Source organism: Crocodylus porosus, unplaced genomic scaffold (assembly GCF_001723895.1).
Source record: "Crocodylus porosus isolate Cpor-Errol unplaced genomic scaffold, CroPor_comp1, whole genome shotgun sequence".
NCBI lineage: Eukaryota > Metazoa > Chordata > Crocodylia > Crocodylidae > Crocodylus > Crocodylus porosus.
In genome coordinates this window covers 27,919,296-27,937,677 of record NW_017728886.1, presented here as the reverse complement: position 1 = coordinate 27,937,677, position 18,382 = coordinate 27,919,296, and the positions used below count along the sequence as shown (strand labels likewise).

The window sequence follows — 18,382 nt, the reverse complement described above, 5'->3', positions numbered from 1 at the left end:
GCACCAGAGTGCTGAGCAGGAGGAGGGGAGAAGCTCAAACTAATTAAGCATATTTTGTTATGTCGAAAATTCAGATCGTGGCCCTCCCAAAAGACTTTAGTTACATTAGAAACAGCAGTCTTCAGGCAGAAATAGATGCCTTTGGGAGAGTCATTTGGGTGCTAGCTCTGTGAAAACAACTGCATAGCTGCAGCTTCATCCTCTCAGAAGTAAAGGCCTTTGGTAACAAAGCAGCTTAGAAAATGTTCAATGCTGCCCATTTATGTTTCTCAAGGAAGAAATCAGTGATGAAGGAATGACCATCCTATATCTCAAGTTTTTATTCAAAGAGAAATGCAAGCTAGATCCAAGTGTTCTTTAGATGTCCTTGAAACCAACTGCTGGGCAGCAGATTCACATGACATGCCCCTGAACTCAAAAAGGCAGAACAAATGTTTTCAGGGGCTCCCCAAAGGATGGTGGTCCTTAACATCTGCCATTCAATTATTCTATAAGTATTGCTATTGCTGGCCAGAACCTAAGCCTTAAATGCTTAAATGCAACAACCATGACCCACTTTTCTTCTTTGGTTTTCAATGATCGACATGAAAACAGAAGGGAAGAAAGATATATGCATAAAGGTAATAGCCCCTATTTCTCAATTAATTCATTTCTTATCAAAAAGTTTTCAAGTCCTAGCTCAGCTTCAGGATTCTCAAGACTTTTTTTTGGTTGTTATGGCACGAAATTGTACATTTAGCAACCTCTGAGTCATCCTAACTTAATTTCTTAAAACAGTAAAGCTTTTCTTATTTTTAATTAAAGAACAGAAAAAAATATTATTACTAGGACCAGTGATTGATATTCAAATGCTATAGAAAAGCAAGCATGTCTTCTCAGAAGACTGTATGGAGTGACTGTGGTTGGTACTTTTCCAATCATCAGCCAGTATGGCCGTTCTTTTAGAAAGATAATTTTAAAAGGAAGTCCTCAGCTGCTCTGACCTCTAAATTCTCATTAGTGTTGTGCCATTTTATACAGCAAGACAAAAAAATTCTCAAAATTTTAAGTTATTTCCAAATGTTATTTTCTTCACATTTTTGCATAAATTCTTAAACACAAGCCTCTGTAAACAGTTCATAAAAAAACAGCTTAATTCTTCATTCCATTTCCGTCCATTTTTCAGTCAGGTTTCCTACTGTGATGCCATTAATAATGAACTTAGAAGCCAAAGAAGAATTCTGTCAAACTGCAGATACAAAAGGTTTTCAGCATTTCAACAGACAAAAAATATCCTGCTGCACATAGGAAACCACTGTAGGAGCTGTGGCTGCCAAAACCTTATTTAAGATTGTATTTAAACTGAAGCAGCTTTCTGTTACTGAAAAAGCAGCCTTCCGAATGACCAATCACATAGGCTTTTTGATTCAACTATCTACACAGTATTAATTTGAATCAGCTGTATATAGAATTAGCTTGAATCAAAATGTGAGAGGTGTGGCAGAACAATACTAAAACAGAACAAAAGCACTTGAAATGCATTAATGTGTATTACATTTGAATGCTTATAATGCTATTATCAGCTGAGTTTAAAAAACAGTAATTTCCAAACATTAATACCCTCCCTATGAGCTTGATCTTGCAAAGAGAGAGGGGCAAGAATTCACAATCTCGGATGGTTAACTTAGGGATCTAACTATATTTAGGTACTTAATTGACCTTATTTATAGAGGTTCTGAACACTCCTCATTTTTATTAATGGCCAAATGAGCTGGGAATAGATTTGGAGCAAAGAATGCTTCAAGGAAATATTAGAAATGCAATGAAGGCACTTTTACTTTTCCATGGCTGAAACCTGAGATAGTAAAGCCTTTTCCACAGCTGAATTTAGCTCATACCTTCCTGTTAGTTGCTTCTCCTGACGCAACCTTTTTTTTTACACAAAGCTGTAACAGAGCTCTGACTCAGCCAGCCCTGGACTCTGTTACACTTAGCAGGGATGCGCAGCTTACCCACACCACCCATCTGCAGATCACCTCTCAATTATCTTTATTCTCTGCTTCCTTTGCAACTTCACTCTAAGGAGAAAAGAGTGTATTCAAGGGAGGAGGCAAGGAAAATGGAAAAGCAACCAAAGTAGTACATCGAAATGTTAAGTCTGTTGTCATGAATGCAGTGGTAGAGTTGCTAAGATCCTTTGCTATGGTATGGCTCCAGAGGCCTGAGTTTAAGCCATGCTTTGGACTTGTGACAAAGACTGCCCCTGATTCACCGAGCTGTAATTGAGAACTGGGTCACTGAGGCACCCTGGGGAATAGAAGGTGGTCAGATGTGATGCCAACTTCATCACTGCCTTGTGTGCCTTTGGCTAAGAAATCAGGGTGTCTTAACTACACTAGCTCAATGGGATGTTAGAGGCTTGAATGGACCACCCTTGACCATCCTTTCCTTTCTTTTTTCATGTCCTTGTGACAAGGTATTTAGCAGAATTTGCATATTTACTGGAATCTGACAGGCCGCACCACAAATGGTTCTGATATACCCTTGCCCATAGCATTCATTTACGAGTAACTGTTAACAGGTGCAATTAAGATGGAGACCTGTGAAACATATAGATTTTACCATTTGAAGTCATTCTGGTGAGCGACACCATAAAATACCTTGCACAGGTTGAACAAAAAGCAAAATGTCTTCGATTAATATATTATCTCAATAATTTATTGTTCTGCATAAGAAGGTAAAACCAGATTTCAGGTATGACATCAACCAATGAATTCAAGTATAGATCTGGATACAATAATATAAAATGTCAACATTTGTTTTACTATGCCAAAACAGCTAAAATACAATAAAAATATCTGTGCTTAAATGTAAAAACAATTATCTAAAAACCACACAGCACAACTTGAATATACACATTACGTAAGACACATATTGTCACCTTCTAAGGCTCCATAAAGCCTTGAAAGTCAGAAACACGCACACAATTTTTATCTTAGCAGGGCAATTTTAACAAGTGGGTTTTGTATTTCCCTACCTCATGCATGAGGCCTGTCCTAGTAACAAAACTGTTGGATTAGAACCTTTTCTGTCTTGACCCAGTACCGTATCTGACAGCCTCACAGAGACTGATGGATTCTGTTTTTATTGATGAGGACACACTGCAATAATGTCAGTTTTAAAAGGGTATTTACTGGAGTGGGCTGTACCTTTCTTTTTTCTAAAAACTCATTCAAAATTTTATTTCTAGCTGCTCAAAGATGGCTCACACCTTTTATCCCTTTTTGGTTTGTTCTGCGTTTGCTTTTATGGTCTCCCCTTTCCTTCTCCTTCTTTCACAGGTGTTACAATTAGACAGGAGCAGGTGGCCAGCTGTCTAGGAAATTATTGCCAGTGTTTACACAGAGCATCAGAAAGTAAGTGTCTCTATAAAAAGAACAAAGCATCAGGCAGCTTATGGCCTCCCACCCTGGTCTGTTGTAGAAGGTCTTCATAGGCCCCACTGACCTGAAAAATTAGATTTAAAACAGTTTCAAAATTGTTTTCCCCTTGCAAAAAGCCTGCAGGGCAGCAAAGGACAGCCTGCTTCTAGGGTTTTCAAACATTAATAGCATCTGTTTCTTATATAGCAAAACAGGTCCTTTATTTGAAGGATATTTTACACTAGTGATCTTGGCACTACAGCTTAGAAGCAGTTTCAGCACACTCTTTTAATAAGGATTGCAGCTCCTCTGACATACCAGGGTCAGGTCAGAAAGAGATGTCGAGCACCCTCACCTTTTCTTGTCTACAATGAAAATTGAGGGTACTCAATACACTGAGGACTGTATTTCTCAGGGGAAAGTTAGACTGAGTAATTTAAAAGAGAGAATGTTTCTTCAACCCACACTCGATTTATAACTTCATTTGAATTAAATGCAATCAATGAGCTGGTACTTGTGTTACAAATAAGCTTAGGTCCACCAAAAAATGGAGAAGTATTGCAGAAGTTAACATTACAGCTATTCAAGTACAGCATATCCTAGTGAGATACAGTAGGTCAGTATCTGCAATATAAACATTTCCAGACTCCTAGGGTTTTTCTTGTTGTTGTTGCTGCTTGCATTTCACTTGCTTTACATAATTTTAAATCAAAACGCAATGACCAAAACAGCAAATGTGCATTTAGAAGACAACTGCAAAGAATTTATGGCTTTATCAGGATACAAGCTAACCTAAAATATTTACATGGAATGTTGAACTCAATTTACAAAGACAGTGTCTCAAATTAGAACAGCATAGAAACTTATTTTATAAATGATCACACTGACAAGAAATTCAAAAATGTAATATACCTTTACAGCCCTTTCATAAATATATAGGTTTCACTAAATTCTTTTTTCTTTAAACAAGACAGATACATTCTCTCTACATGGTAACATAAAATAACTATGCTTCCTGTCTGAATGGCACAGATGTGATGATCTGAAGTAAGCAAATTAATCTATACACTGTACCTGTAAGACAAGTTCACTACTCAGTTAACACACATGCTTTACTCTTTCTTCACACATATTCTCATTTCCTGCCTCAGTAGTAAAAATCAAGAAAAATGGAAGACACCAATATTAAAAATACACGATCAACTGTATATTTGGTTGCTCCATCACACAGGATTCAAATTGAGGTTTCAATTGTATCTAGCCAGTGTTAAAAGGAGAATAATTTTCTTTGTAGCATAGCTTCCAAGCTTCAACAAAAATAAAAGCATTTGAATTTAAAACAAAATATCCTCTGAATGCTGTTCAGATGTGTCTTGATAAATTTCATATTTTTAAAACAAGTATTTTATGTATAACTAATACAAACAATTCATGTATTGCAACTGCTTCCCAGATCCCAAAACAGTTCCCCCACTAATTGTCTGAAAGTCTCCAAAAGGCTAGAACTATTTTAAAAGGATGCCAGAAGTATTTGGAGTTGATTTAAAGGGGAAAAAAACAAACAAAACCAACAAAACAAAAGCAACTCACTACATTACTTTTTATGCCAATATATCACTGATCTTATAGAAGATCTAATAGAAGACTTGCCCACAAAGGAAGACTGTTAAAGTTACAAGTATTTAAAGTAATTCATACTTTCCCTTATTCAGATAAATATTCCCAACTGTTGTCTTTGTTGTGCCACAAAGCAAGCATGAAGAATTTCACTGCATGCATATGCACGGTAGAGCAGCAAAAGACTGTTACTCTTCCAGAGAATATTTTACAGTTAAGTCACTAAAGTTCTTTTCTCATTTGGTAAAAAAATTCAATAAAAGCGAACACTAACATCACTCTGTGCACATGAGACAAAGGAAAGAAGACCTCATCCTGATTCTTAATCCAATTAAAACTGATGTCCTGTCCATAGAAATGGTGGTCACTGTCACCTGCTTCAGTTGTCTCAAGTTCCATTAAAGTACAGGTAATAACTTCCAAGTGCTAATGTGCAACCTTTCATGGAAGCAATTATGGCTGAGACCACCAATGCACTGATATCTAGTGTTAATTAATATCTTCTGTTAACCCTTGTTTAAAAAAACCCCTTCAACTTGGACACTGATATATAAAATAACTTGCTGGCAGTTTTTGACATAGTATTAGCTCACTGTACTGACCTTGGTAAGGCTTGGATTACATGGGAAACTTCTTGTCCCAAAATTCAAACAGGATGGATTAGGATACAGAAAAACAAGATGAACAGTTCAATTGCACCAAGTCTGAAGCTGCATGTCACAGTTTGCCCAAGCTTGAAAAACCCTCCCACCAAGAAAATGGTGACAAAATTGGGTCCAACCATGCACCTTATTAGCAAATTCCCAGCTACTATCATATATTTTCCTTATTCCTAGCGTTATGAATGCAACCAGCTGACTGGAACCCAAAAGGTCTCTGTCTCCAGTGTGTCAAAAGTTGTTTTCAGCTCATTGTAAGCTGTGGTGAGGTCATCATTAACTATAACTTTATCAAAGAGATGGCCATACTGACTTTCCATCATCTGAGCAGACTTAATCATTTCTTGAAAATCTTCTTCCTAATAAAACAAGTAGAAGTTGTCAATCCAAAGTACAAGTATATCAAACACATCAGTGTTCAATGCACATCCACTGAATGGCTCTATAAATGTCTTATTCAGCTTATTTTCTGTTGCATCAGGAGTTTTTCCAAATTCATCATTTCAAATTACTTCTTTGAAACATTCTCCTGACTAGAATTTGCCTGACAAGGCAATTCTTTCCTCTTCTCTCTTAGAGCAGTAGAATTAGCCACCAACTGATAATTACAGAGACATTCCTGTGCTAGGAATACCAGTGGAAAACTGTTTTTAGCTGTTTACATTAATGATGCACTGACAACTGCATTACCTAAGTCTCAGCTTGCTATTAGCAAGGGATTTATCAGAACACAGGCTTTATTTTTTAAGAACTTGGTCCACATCCAAAGGATAGTTCCTGTCGGCTTCCTGTGTCTCGCTAGAATTGCTTTACTGAGTTTATGTTCATGTTTTTAGGGGGAAAAAATGTAAAAAACTAAGTATTTAATTTATTTCATAACTCAGATTGAAGCTTAAATGAGCAAAGTCCTAAAGACACATCATGTCCTTTCCCCTACTAAGAGCTCCCTTTTGCATTGCACATACTCTGCAGTAAATCAAAAACTGGTTCAAAAGGGTGTTGCAGTCAGCCTGTGGGCAGATGTAGAATGCAACTACTTGAGAAGGGCTGGGGGAGGTATAACAAAGGCGCAGTCTGTTACAAAGCAACTGGTACATTTGCATGCGCCTATAACAATAAAAGTGAGCTAAATCGCTGTACTGCTAAACTGTAATGGAAGCTTGTTAAAGATAAAACGCACGTGTTACAATGAACATACAGAAGGAACAGTGATACTGAACTGCCATATAATGGTATCATTCAATACCAGTACTATTACTTATCTGTCTATACCCACGGGTGCTAAATTTTATTTCAGCTATGTGGCACAAAACCTAGAATTTAAATATATATTTATAGAATATTTGAATTGAGGGAACTAGGAAGCCTAAAATATGTGCAGATATCAAAGTCAGTCTGTGATTAACTTTAGGACGTTTATTAGTAAATACTGTAAATTGCATGCATTACTTAGAATGATTAACAAGAAGTTTTACTTTTCAGCTTTTTACCTAAAAATGATGCTACTTACTTATGACTTTTTTCCCCTTTTTCTTTATTTGCTTTAAAAATTTTATCTACCTTACAAAGGTATCTGAAATATTTGTTCTGTGACTGTAGTTGTGAATTTAAGAAATTTTTACTTTTCATTTTGAGTTTGGTTAGTTATGTCTAATTTAGTTCAGGGAAAATTCAATAACGTTGATAAGATAAGAGAATGTCACTGAACAATTGATGGTACCTCTGATTTTTCTAACCTAAAGTTATTCTGAAAACAACACATCATTTCCTATTTTAAAAAAAAAAACATTTTCCTGCTTGGGAGCTCCAATAGTGTGAAATAAAAGGAGCTTAGAAAATACACTTTCAATTATGCTGAAGTGCATCAAAAGAAATTAAAACACTTCTGAAAAAGTTATGGCACAGGAGAGAGAGTTTGAGACATATAAAAACAAAGAATATATTATGTATAAATACACATGCATCAAAGTTGTAGGGCAAAGATCCATTTCATTCCAACAGCTTTATTTTCCTTTTAAACCTTTATTAAAAAGATCTCTTGATTGCTTTTCACATCTGAGTCTAAAAAAACTTACCGTAAAGGGTTTTGCAGTCCCCTTCTCATCTTTGCTTGAAATAATCTTGGCATTTTTTCTGGTCTCCCTCAAACGCTCAAGTGATGGAGGCTTTATAAATATCACAAATGGTTTAAATTCATATGTCCTCAAGTGCTTCACAGTCTGGGAAGAGAAAGTGATCATAATTAATTAATAACCGGCGTTGCAGTCTTCTGTGCCCTGGAGTCTGCAATAATAAAAGAAATCCTCCGCTACCCAGAATAAATGTATAATACATTTCTGGAAGTGCACCTTTCAGTCAGTATCACCCTCCATGCCCAAACAGCATTTTTCTGTGCACCGTGTTACTCGAATAGTAAAAAATCCCCACACAAGCTGTCGGTAAGGCCAAGACTGATCTGTCTGCCAGACAGAAACCTGGGGCACCTGCCTGGAGGGCTGGTACTTCCCTAGCTAGAAGAATTGAATGCTCACAAAGATTCGTTACACCCTGAGGAAGAAGCAGCTCATTTCAAGAGCTGGTTCTAGGAGCTGAGCTTTCTATGGCCAAACTTCAAAAGATGGAGGGTGGAGGGAGGCATCCTGCAGCCCACCTGCAAGAGTTCATAGAGATAAAGACAACCATTTGTTCTCAGTCCTTCTCAAAAGACTCACCAAGTGACATCTCTCCTGCTGCTTAATTTCCTCAGTCAGATCAGGACTGCCTATTTGACTAAAGCAGGAGAGTCAAAGATTTGGCCCGCAGGACTGGACATTTGGTGGCAGGATGAGCAGTGCCAGTGCTAATTGCTGTAGCTTTGGGACCTGTACAGCTGTCTCATTCCACTGCCAATTTTCTGACTTGTGGGCTGGATCTGGAGTGTGGAGCTGTCACCCAGCCCATGGGTTGGAAATTTAGTGGGATGAGCAGCAGCTGCCATGGCTCCTGGAGCCATGACAATTAACCCTATTGCCACCTGCCCTGTCACAAAATTTCTGCCCCGTGAGCAGCTGCAGGCCACATGACAAAGCTCCATGCTCCAGATCTGGCCCACGGACTGGACTTGTGCTACTTCTCCAGCCTATGGGGCTGGATGAGTTTGACACCCCTGAACTAGAGAACTTATGCACTGCACAGCCGTGGGAAGCAGCAGCAGTCTAATTATGGCCCCATAAGGCTTCAGATGGGTTACATCACCCTGCTTCCAGCCCATACACAGATCCATGCTGCTATGCCAAGGCTGCTTTCAGAAGCTGAGGTAGCTTGCCTCAAGAGATATTCTCTTCCCAGTATCTCTATACCACACTGCAGTCTAAATGCACTTAAAGCTTTATCTCCCTTTGCAGCTCCTTACATAATTAAATGTTGCTACTGGGCCACTAGCAGCCACATTATGGAAACGTGAGAATGTCTGACTAGAAGAGACTATCTGAGTCATCAACTGTAGGCACCCAAGGAATCAAGATTATGTCCACAAGAACATTCACTCTCCCCCCAAACACACAAAGTACCCCTACCAGTCTATGAACAAACTTGGGATTTTTAGTACAAAAAGCCAAAGGCCTCAGAAATGACAATGTGCCACAGGAATAGAGGAGGAGAACCCACACGCATCAGCTACCTGAGTGGTGGTTGCCTCCATCTGCCATCATAACAGCCATTGTAGAAGCAGCAATCCAGGCACTACAGGGTTCCCTCGCTTCATGTGGCTTCTGTATGTGCGAATTCACTCTTATATGATGACCCTTGTATACCAAAAATTAATTATGTGCAAGGTAAATTCACTCTCACACGATTGGTGTGGAGGAAGCCCACAATCAGCTGCTTTGTCCAGTGCATTGTGAGACAAAATACCAAAATATAGTCTCCTGTGTGGATCTGTGTTCGTCTCTCGTTGTCTGCAACACGTGTTTCTGTAGTTGCCACCCCCAATATGATAGTGCCCTGTGCTTGAGTGTACTGTCTGCTGTTGGTGAGTACCAAAATTGGCTTGTAAAAGTGGTAGAAATGGGTCTTTGGGTCAGCAGATTCAAGGTTTTGGGGTGTATCCCTATTTGTTACCTTGTAAAGTGGGTTCTCCTTTATGTGAATTTGAGTTATGTGCCATTTTCCAGGAACACGTACAGCACAAAGCAAGGGGAACCTGTCACGAGTTCTAACCACCAGGCTGCCAATTACACAGGTCCCCAAGCTTAAACAGTTAATAGATTTGGTAGCATACTTCCATATGAGATCTTTGTATTCATAAGACAATGGCCTGCTCATATTTTAATAGCCAGAACATTAATGCTTTATAATTATTTGCTGTATGCTGTAGGATCAACATTTCTTGCAGTTTTTGATGGTTTGGGAGACTCTAATAAGGGAGCTTCTGTAATAAGAAGCACGACATAATATTTGGTTTAATGTGAATACACTTCAGCTATTGCATCCACAGAATATTTCCAGTATATGCTATTTAAACAGGGAGTAATCATGCCCAATTAGCTATAGAAACAGAGGCCAAGCTTACTTCTAGCTGTACGTAAGGTTCCAGTCAAAACTGGGAAAAGAAATTAGGGCACAGCACAGTGTGGCTGAGACACTGAAGTCAGCCAAAAGTAGGGACACAGAGTGAGACAGTTGAGGAGGACTGTCTGACATGCAATTCCTACTTAAGAGTGGGAAAAATCCACAACAGGTGTGCAACAGTCACAGAGCCATCGCCTGTAACAGAGGATGCATTGAGAGCAAGACTGGATATCTGGGAGATGCCCCAGTCAAGGGAACCGGAGTCAGTCCACCTGAAAACAGAACTGAAAAAGGAACCTGTCCCTAGGAAAGGACCAGCACTTTATCTCAAAGATGGGAAATGGCTTCCTTGCATACACACCACTCAGTGTTCAAAAACAGATTCCCTGAAAGGACCTGTCAAATTCCTGTCCCCACTGACACAAGGGAAATGAAGCCCAGAAGCAGCAGTTTACTTAAGACCAGCCTCACAGGTTACGGTCTGCCTGGGTACATCTTTATTTATAGCAAAGATGGATTGCAAGTGAACATCACTGTAGGTTGGATAATAGCTTAGGAGTGATGCCCGGAAGACAGAGGCTTGTATGGGAAATTGTATGGAGACTGCTTGGACCTAAATAATTTGTGTGTGTGCCCCCCAAAGCACAAGTCACTGGGAACCCACACATACAGGCTAGCAGCTACATTTGCAAGTATCTGCTTGCAGTAGCCACCATAACAATGCTCTATCACCAGGTGATGGGCAGAGTGTGTAATAAGCTGCTTGCCTATAGCAAATGGATCTACCAGGATGCATGTAGACAGATGACTTCAACTAATCTGCTATAGTGACTAGGCAGGGAGAAAAAACAATACCCAAGTGATTACACCACAACTGTAAGTCATCTTGGATCGTAACTGTCAGTGTTACATGGTGCAGGTCAGCATCTTTTCCTTGCTAATTCCCACCTTTGGAGTGCTGCCATGAGCCCTCTCCCTGGTCCTAGCAGATTGCTGGGACCCCGATGCCCTTCCATATGCCAAGCAAGGAGGCATCATCCATTGTTTGGATATAGGTGTAGGAAGGGACCAGTGTAAAAAATGGTACTTTTCCACTATACCAAACATTAGGAGCCCCAGTCTTCTCTTCCTAGCTTCTGTAGGGGCCTTCTTATGAACACACTTCCACTTCTGGTCCATTAGGGAGACAGACCCACTTGAGAACATGCATCTGCCACAGGAAGGAGCTGGTGCTTTGGCTGCTTCTCTTCACTCCCATTTTCCCCGCCTCTGATACCAACCAAATTTACCAGATAGGTAAGAGTTTCCTTCCTAATATCAGGCAAAAATTTATTTGTATCCCACTGGACAGGTATGTATCATCATCCCTGAGTAACCCTAGTACTCTCTGATATTTTGTGTTGGGTGACTACCAATCTGTCCCACGCTCCAGTACAAATTTAGCCACCCATTCACACCCTGCCTGGCTTTCTCAGCCTCAGAGAGGGACCTAGATTTGTCAGCATGTTTACAGACTCAAAATGCTTACACCTAGATGTATAACAATTGTCAAGTAGCAGCTAGTCAAAGAGTGTAAGAGGAAATCATCTGGTTTCAAAGAACTATGCCAACTCAGATCTGTCAAGGCTGTGGTTTGAGCTTTTAGGGATCTAGTGCCTGCAGATCCATACATCAACTCTTCTAACCCATGCACCTGCCTCACTTCTGAGGCCTACCAATGAACTTCTAGGGCTACTGGCCACCCACATATAGGACAAATGCATAATATTATGTTTGCAAGAATGTCTAATTCCAAAAGACTCCTTCACATGACCTGAAGGAAAAGGTATAAAAAAAATCTAAGTAAATCACTGAATTATCCTCCGCCAAAGGAGGTTTTTCTATCCTAGTATATATTTGCATGCCACCACTGATAAACAAACCCTTTGGTGTTTCTGTTGTAAGCTATGCTGACAATGTCCCTGTTCAGCCCTGAACAAATGGGATCCAATTCACCAGAAGAGCCTCAACAATATGAGCCCTTTGATATTACCATGAACCCAAATGTCCTTTTTGAGGTAACTCCCTACTCTGTGGAGAAGTCTGTATTGCTTTGAGGGTGGGTAAATCCAGTTTATATACTATCTTATGGTATTAAAACATACCTTGTTTTAGGACACTGAAAATCAGGGTATCTGACCATTCCTCTACCAAGACAGAGCTATATATGCCAAAGTTCCATTTAAGTCATACTTGCTAAACCCTTTAGTAATCCTGGGAGAGAGAGCCATGATACCCCCTTTCACCCTGAATATTCAAGATGCCACTTGCTTTGAACTAAGACAAAAATGGCCAAGAACCAAGCTTCCAGAAGTCCCCAGCATTTTCTCTGAGATACCAGTCACATCATACATTGAATAAGCTGCACTGTCAGTTATCAAAGGGGCAGTTGCTGAATCACCTCTTGCAGAAGAATTTCTCAAGGAGGGCATATATGATGGTGTAGCTAGGTACAACACAAGCAAGGTGACATTTTCATCATTTGAAGTAATCCTCTGGGTTTGCTTACTTGATTTCTACCATGGTTTCAGCAACATGTTGTATATCATCTAGGGTTGCACAGACAGAGATTTTGGGGGCCAACACCAATAGCCAGTATTTAAGGAGGCATAACAGCCGATACCAATCTGATTTCCAGTACAGCTGCCTCCAGGTGGTAAGTCCAGTTTGGTGGAGGGCGTGGGGGGGGTCCTGGATCCGTGCGGGGCAGGGCAGGATGCAGCTGGGGCTGCGCAGGGCTATTCTCAATGGGGGCTGGGTTTGGAGCGTGCACCAGCAGCACTGGGAGGGTGCTGCATCCACCTCAAATTCCACCGCCACTCCACTCCCGGTGCAGCCACTGCCACCCACCTGGAGCTGCTCCAGCTCTATGCCCTGCCTCCAGCCACACGCTGGGAAGAGCTGGGTCAGCACTGGGCGACTGGTGGTGGCAGCACTGGGAGTGGAGCTGTGGCAAAACTTGGGGTGGATGCAGCATCCTCCCAGCACCACTGGCACCTGCTCCAAGCCCAGCACCTGCCAAGAAGAGCCCTGTGTAGACCTGGCTGCAGTCCGCCCCGCCCCTCTCTGCACAGATCTGGGCACCCCCCCCAACCCACCCTCTTGGGGTGCAAGCAGCAGGAGCCACCTCCCCTCACCCCACGCCTACCCCTGCCTCCTCTCTCACTGCAGGGGGCATTGAGCTGTCCCCCATGCCCGTTCCCTCCTCCCTCCGCTTCTACCACAATGAACTAACCAGCAGGAGGCAGCTCTCCATGCTGCCAGATCTGCTCCTCGCTGCCTGAGTGCTGCACTGTGGCTGCACACAGCATGAGCATTTATTGGCCAAATTATCTACCCCATCAGGCCGATACAGCAAATTTTATTTTGGTACTGATCCAATATTGGACCAATCTATCAGTGCACCTCTAATATCATCCAATGCCCCAAACACACTCACTGAAACTAAATGGATGAAATTAATAACTGCTGCATGCCAGAATGAACACCCTGAAAAGGATATAAAGGACAGACATCCCCAACCACCAACAGAATAACACCTTTCACAGAACAACCGTTCCATCTCTGAGCTCACTGCTCTTTCGGAAGACAGGCCTGGCAACAAAAGTTCGTAACTTTACTGGATACTAAAAACTATGAACCAAACACAATAGTTTTATGGCTCGTTACAATTTACCTGCTTCCTCTGCTAACGTCTTTGTACTCTATGATAATAACAACTCTTCCTTTGAATGGTCTTTACATTAGTAGGTTTACCTATTTCAACTGCCCTTTACTTACAATAATAGAATCAATGAGTGGGAAGGGACCTAGACAGATCATCTAGCCCGACCCCCTGCCATGGGCAGGAAGGAGCACTGGGGGTGGCAGGGGTCATACTTGGTTTGTAGCTACTTTGGAAAACTTCTCTGTCCCATAGATTTACTGCCCACTACCTCTAAGTATTTATATTTACATAACAAAGTAAAAAATTATTGCTTTACCTGGTATTTAGCTTAGGTTAAATTGATTACTGACTTGCAAGCAGATACACAGTGGATAAGCCAGGGACATTGAAAGAGAACATCAAGGAATTGAAGAATCTGTTCTCAGGAAAACATTTCAGTTAAAGAAATTTTGTTTGGCTTTTTATGGGTGATCTCTTTTATTGGACCAACTGCATGGTTGGGATAGACTTAGACAAGTTTTTGGGTACCATAATACCCTTCTTCAATCCCAGCCATACAGTTGGTCCAAAAAAAAGGTCACCATCACAGCTGTAACATCACTTCAACACTACCAAAGCTTTGCTAAATATTCTTAATGTACAAGTTAAAGTTACTCCCAGCCAATCCTGCATACTGGGGTTTTCAACAGGACAAAAGCAACATACACACAATGGGTTAACAACATCCCTTCCCCTTTCAGAACACTACTCTGTATTTGTATTTCCTATCCTGCAACACTTTACATGAACGGTCTGGTAAAATCAAGGGACTGCTCAGGTGACAAAGGGATGTAGGCCTAGCCTGTATCTGAAGGATATTTTGGATTTCAACAATCAATTTTGAGACCTATTCTAACACAGGAATGATGAAGACAAATGTTGGGGAAAATATGAGAGTAATAAACTTGTAAATATTATAGTGCAAGCTGCCATTTCAGTTAGTTCTTGTATTAAAAGATCTTGCAATTTGTACTGAAATGCTTCTTCTCTCCCTCTCTTTCAGGAATGCTTTCTGCTGTAAGTACAACCAGTAAAGATGTGGAATATAAATTTAGTTTTGAATCAAATGGAATGCTCTATTAAACAGTTTTCTTCTGGAACTTTAACATGTAACTCAGTAAATGACATGATGCCAAGAGAGGTGCTTACTTACATGAGGCTGGACATCCAACAAACAAACTTTGTTTTTAGCTAGAACGGATCGAACGGAGTCTATGCTTGTGCCATAGTAGTTGTTTTTATATTCACCATATTCAATAAACCTGTAGTAGAAAGTGAAAACAGATCAGAATCATTCCTATTTCATCTGCAAAAACTTATCAGCTTGGTTTATAAGACCTAATTCAGGAGAAGAAATATTTTTATTCTACATGCAACTTTTACCATGTTTTATAAAAGGAAATGCTGCCAAGTACTTTGGCATCTAAATTTTAAAAAAATCTTCTATTTTACTATTTTCAAATCAGTAACACCTGCTTGTATTACAGTTAAAGAGAAAAAGGTAGTATAGTCCAACAGCACACTAATGTTTTCCATCACCTCTTTCTCTGAACTAATGCAATTCAATAAAAGAGTGGATAACCTAAACAATAGAAACTACTGAAATTTCACTGCACACTACAGAATATCCAAATTCTGTCTCAGAATAGAAGGCGGAGTTACAGTAGTGCTAATGGAGCCAAGGTGGCTGGCTATGTGCTATAAAAGCATAAATACAATTTGCCAAAAAAACAAAGAACATTTTGAAGTTTCAATAAAACTTACAGCTTTGTGTCTAACACTTTTGCCTTCTGAAATGCTTAGGGCAGCATTTCAACTTGTAATATTTTACAGGCTGCTAAAGAGCAGGATGCTACCATTGTCTTCCATTTATTTTAATTTTTGGACAGTTTGCAGTGAAGGGCTTTTCCGTAGGTCTCCAAATTCATAAGAACAGGAAGTACCTGTCCTGAAAGTGAATATAACTGCACAAACATTAATTTAAACAAATGCTTGCAATGACAAGCTTGCCAATGCTTCTGTCCTTTGTAGTACAAGGTTCATTTAATAAAACAAAGGATACCAAATTAAAAAGGACCTCCTTCCTTGTAACACCTTAAAAATCTCCATGAGTTTACCTCATCTGCAAGGCATTTAAAATTTCTGGTAGCTTTAAAATGTTAGTTTTGTACACTACTTTTGCAGTTTGATTATTCCAAAGAAGCTTCAAGGTTGAACTGCCTAGGCATTCAAATGATACTTTAACAATTTTAAATCAGTACCCACTTTAAATACTACTCAAAAGAACCAATTAATAACTCTTTGCAATGAAACCACTGTTTTGTCGCTGGCTCAGGTTAAAATCTTTGCAACATACTTGTTATTCTGTACATCCGTCTCAAACAAGTGCTTGGAAATGAAAACATACTCCACACCATCACTTTCTTGGCCTCTTCTTGGTCTGGTCGTGTCTGTGGTTTTCATGAAAAAAGTTTAAAAAATAAATGTAAATCAGGTTTGGGACAAATGTAAAAGGCCCGATCATGTGTGGGGTTAAATGGCCTTATTCCCCAATAGGTTAGATAGGACTTGAGGAGTCTTAGGGTCACTTGGCACATCACAGGATAGTGTTTTAAGCAAGTGCGAGAAAATCCCATGTGACATGAATTTCAGCTAATTGGGTTTTTTTTAAATAGTGGAAAAATGTAATAAAATGGGAACAGAGAAAAATAGTGAAAAATGAACATCAATTTAGAACAATCCCCTTTTACCTTCTACTACTTTTCATAGCATAATCATTTGGAAAACCCAGTGATTTCAAGACCATAAAAGATAAATTCAGCTGAGCAACTGGGTGTATAAGAGAGCCAAATATTTTTATGATCATTAAAAACATTTACAGCAAGAGTATACAGGGCATAAAAATACAATTGATGAAAAACTGCATTTCATGTTTTATGGCCTTAGCCTTTGGTGGTCAGGCATGAATTCCTTTCACTTCCCATCTACAGTCTTGGACTACTGATTACTTAGATTATGTTTAATTTTATTTTTATTTTACTTCCTTTGAAGCATCAAGTAGTACCTTTTCTGTAAGACAGGTACACACCTGACAGAACATGATACTGTGCGGTGAGGTGTATGGTAAAGGATTTTATTACTGATGAAACACTGTGGCTTTGGCACTTGTGAGTAATATGACCAGTCCAAATTCATACCCATAAAACCCTCTGTACCTTGCCATCACATATATTCTTTATTCACCCACTTACGTAGCCACAGACACCCCCAGCTACCCCCAAAGAGTATATTTTTAATATTTTTGTCACCTCATCTTCTTTGGCTAATAAAAAGAAACATTCCTAAAATGGCCACAACTCTAATTCTGCTCAACATTTCCCTGTCATTAAGTGACTCTCACAAACCTGTAAGTCTTGGGGAGAAGAAACAAAACACAAGTGAAAGTTTAAAGGCACTAAATCATCTGATGAAAAAAGGCAATTTATGTGAAAAGTCTTATGCTAAGAACTGCACGTTCATCAGTCTGTTAAGTATTTAAGCAGAACGTAGGCAGGGTGGTACATGTACACTGAAGCTGCTCTGATGTGCTGTAATTACTCTATTAATTGAGACTGATGGAGCATGGTAATTATTGTACTCTAGCAGACTCCAGTGTCATGTGCATCAGTGTCCCCATGCTGAAAAATGGCTGTGGAGGTGCTTTAACTAAAGTGTAGCAGGGCACCAGGGTGCCTGCTACTAGCAGGAGGAATAGGGCTGCTGAAGCACCCTGGAGCAACACAGATGGGGGTTGCTAGGGCAACCAGGCAGGTCATGTGGCCAGGTGGGGGCAGGGCCAGGCCCTTATAAATAGCTAGGCCAAAGCCTAGCTAGCAGTACCCTTCTGGATGCCACAGGGGCAGGAGCTCTGTGGCTGAGCTGAGTGGCCAGAGTCGGGGGTTGCAGTCTTACCTTACTGACGGGCTGCGATGATGCTAGGGACGAGAACAGCCTGATAAGAAGTAGGGCTGGGAGCCCGAGAGGGGCTGAGAGTTTGCATTATGAGCGGGTAGGCTCTTTGTTGGTTTTGTTACAGCCGTTTGGGCTTGGCTTGAGTTATGGTTAACCGGAGGACCAGGTGAGGCTGTAGGGGAGTGAGGAGGCCTCAGCGGGGCTCCCCAGCAACTTGGGGGCTCCGGGTGCCCAGTAGGGACACAGTGCCAGTGGGGCACAACTGTTGGTGCCGGAGTGGCGCAGTGTACGGAGTTTGGACCCCGGCCCGTAAGGGCGGCACTTTGCCCAGTGGGGCAAACGACCCAGGAAAGGGTCAAGGGGGCCAGGCACAGCTACGGCCACCTGAGCCCCAAGCGCGGGAAACGCGCAGCGCGAGGAGCGTGGTACAGGCCCCAGAGAGGGCGAGGCCCGGAGGGGGC

General features: G+C 40.7%; 1 protein-coding gene across 5 annotated transcripts in view; it reads right to left on the bottom strand.

The window, feature by feature from the left end:
- Positions 1–2,675: 2,675 nt before the first annotated feature.
- The window catches only part of MPP7 (membrane palmitoylated protein 7), a 243,391-nt gene continuing 227,684 nt past the window's right edge, over positions 2,676–18,382 (bottom strand). For all 5 annotated transcript variants that reach the window (XM_019531481.1, XM_019531489.1, XM_019531504.1 and 2 more), the window contains 4 exons: positions 16,327–16,420; positions 15,124–15,232; positions 7,753–7,896; positions 2,676–6,036 (listed from right to left, as the gene is read on the bottom strand). In XM_019531481.1, coding sequence (XP_019387026.1) covers positions 5,857–6,036; positions 7,753–7,896; positions 15,124–15,232; positions 16,327–16,420 — 527 coding nt within the window. In that variant the 3' untranslated portion in view covers positions 2,676–5,856. The remainder of the gene's footprint in view (positions 6,037–7,752; positions 7,897–15,123; positions 15,233–16,326; positions 16,421–18,382) is intronic.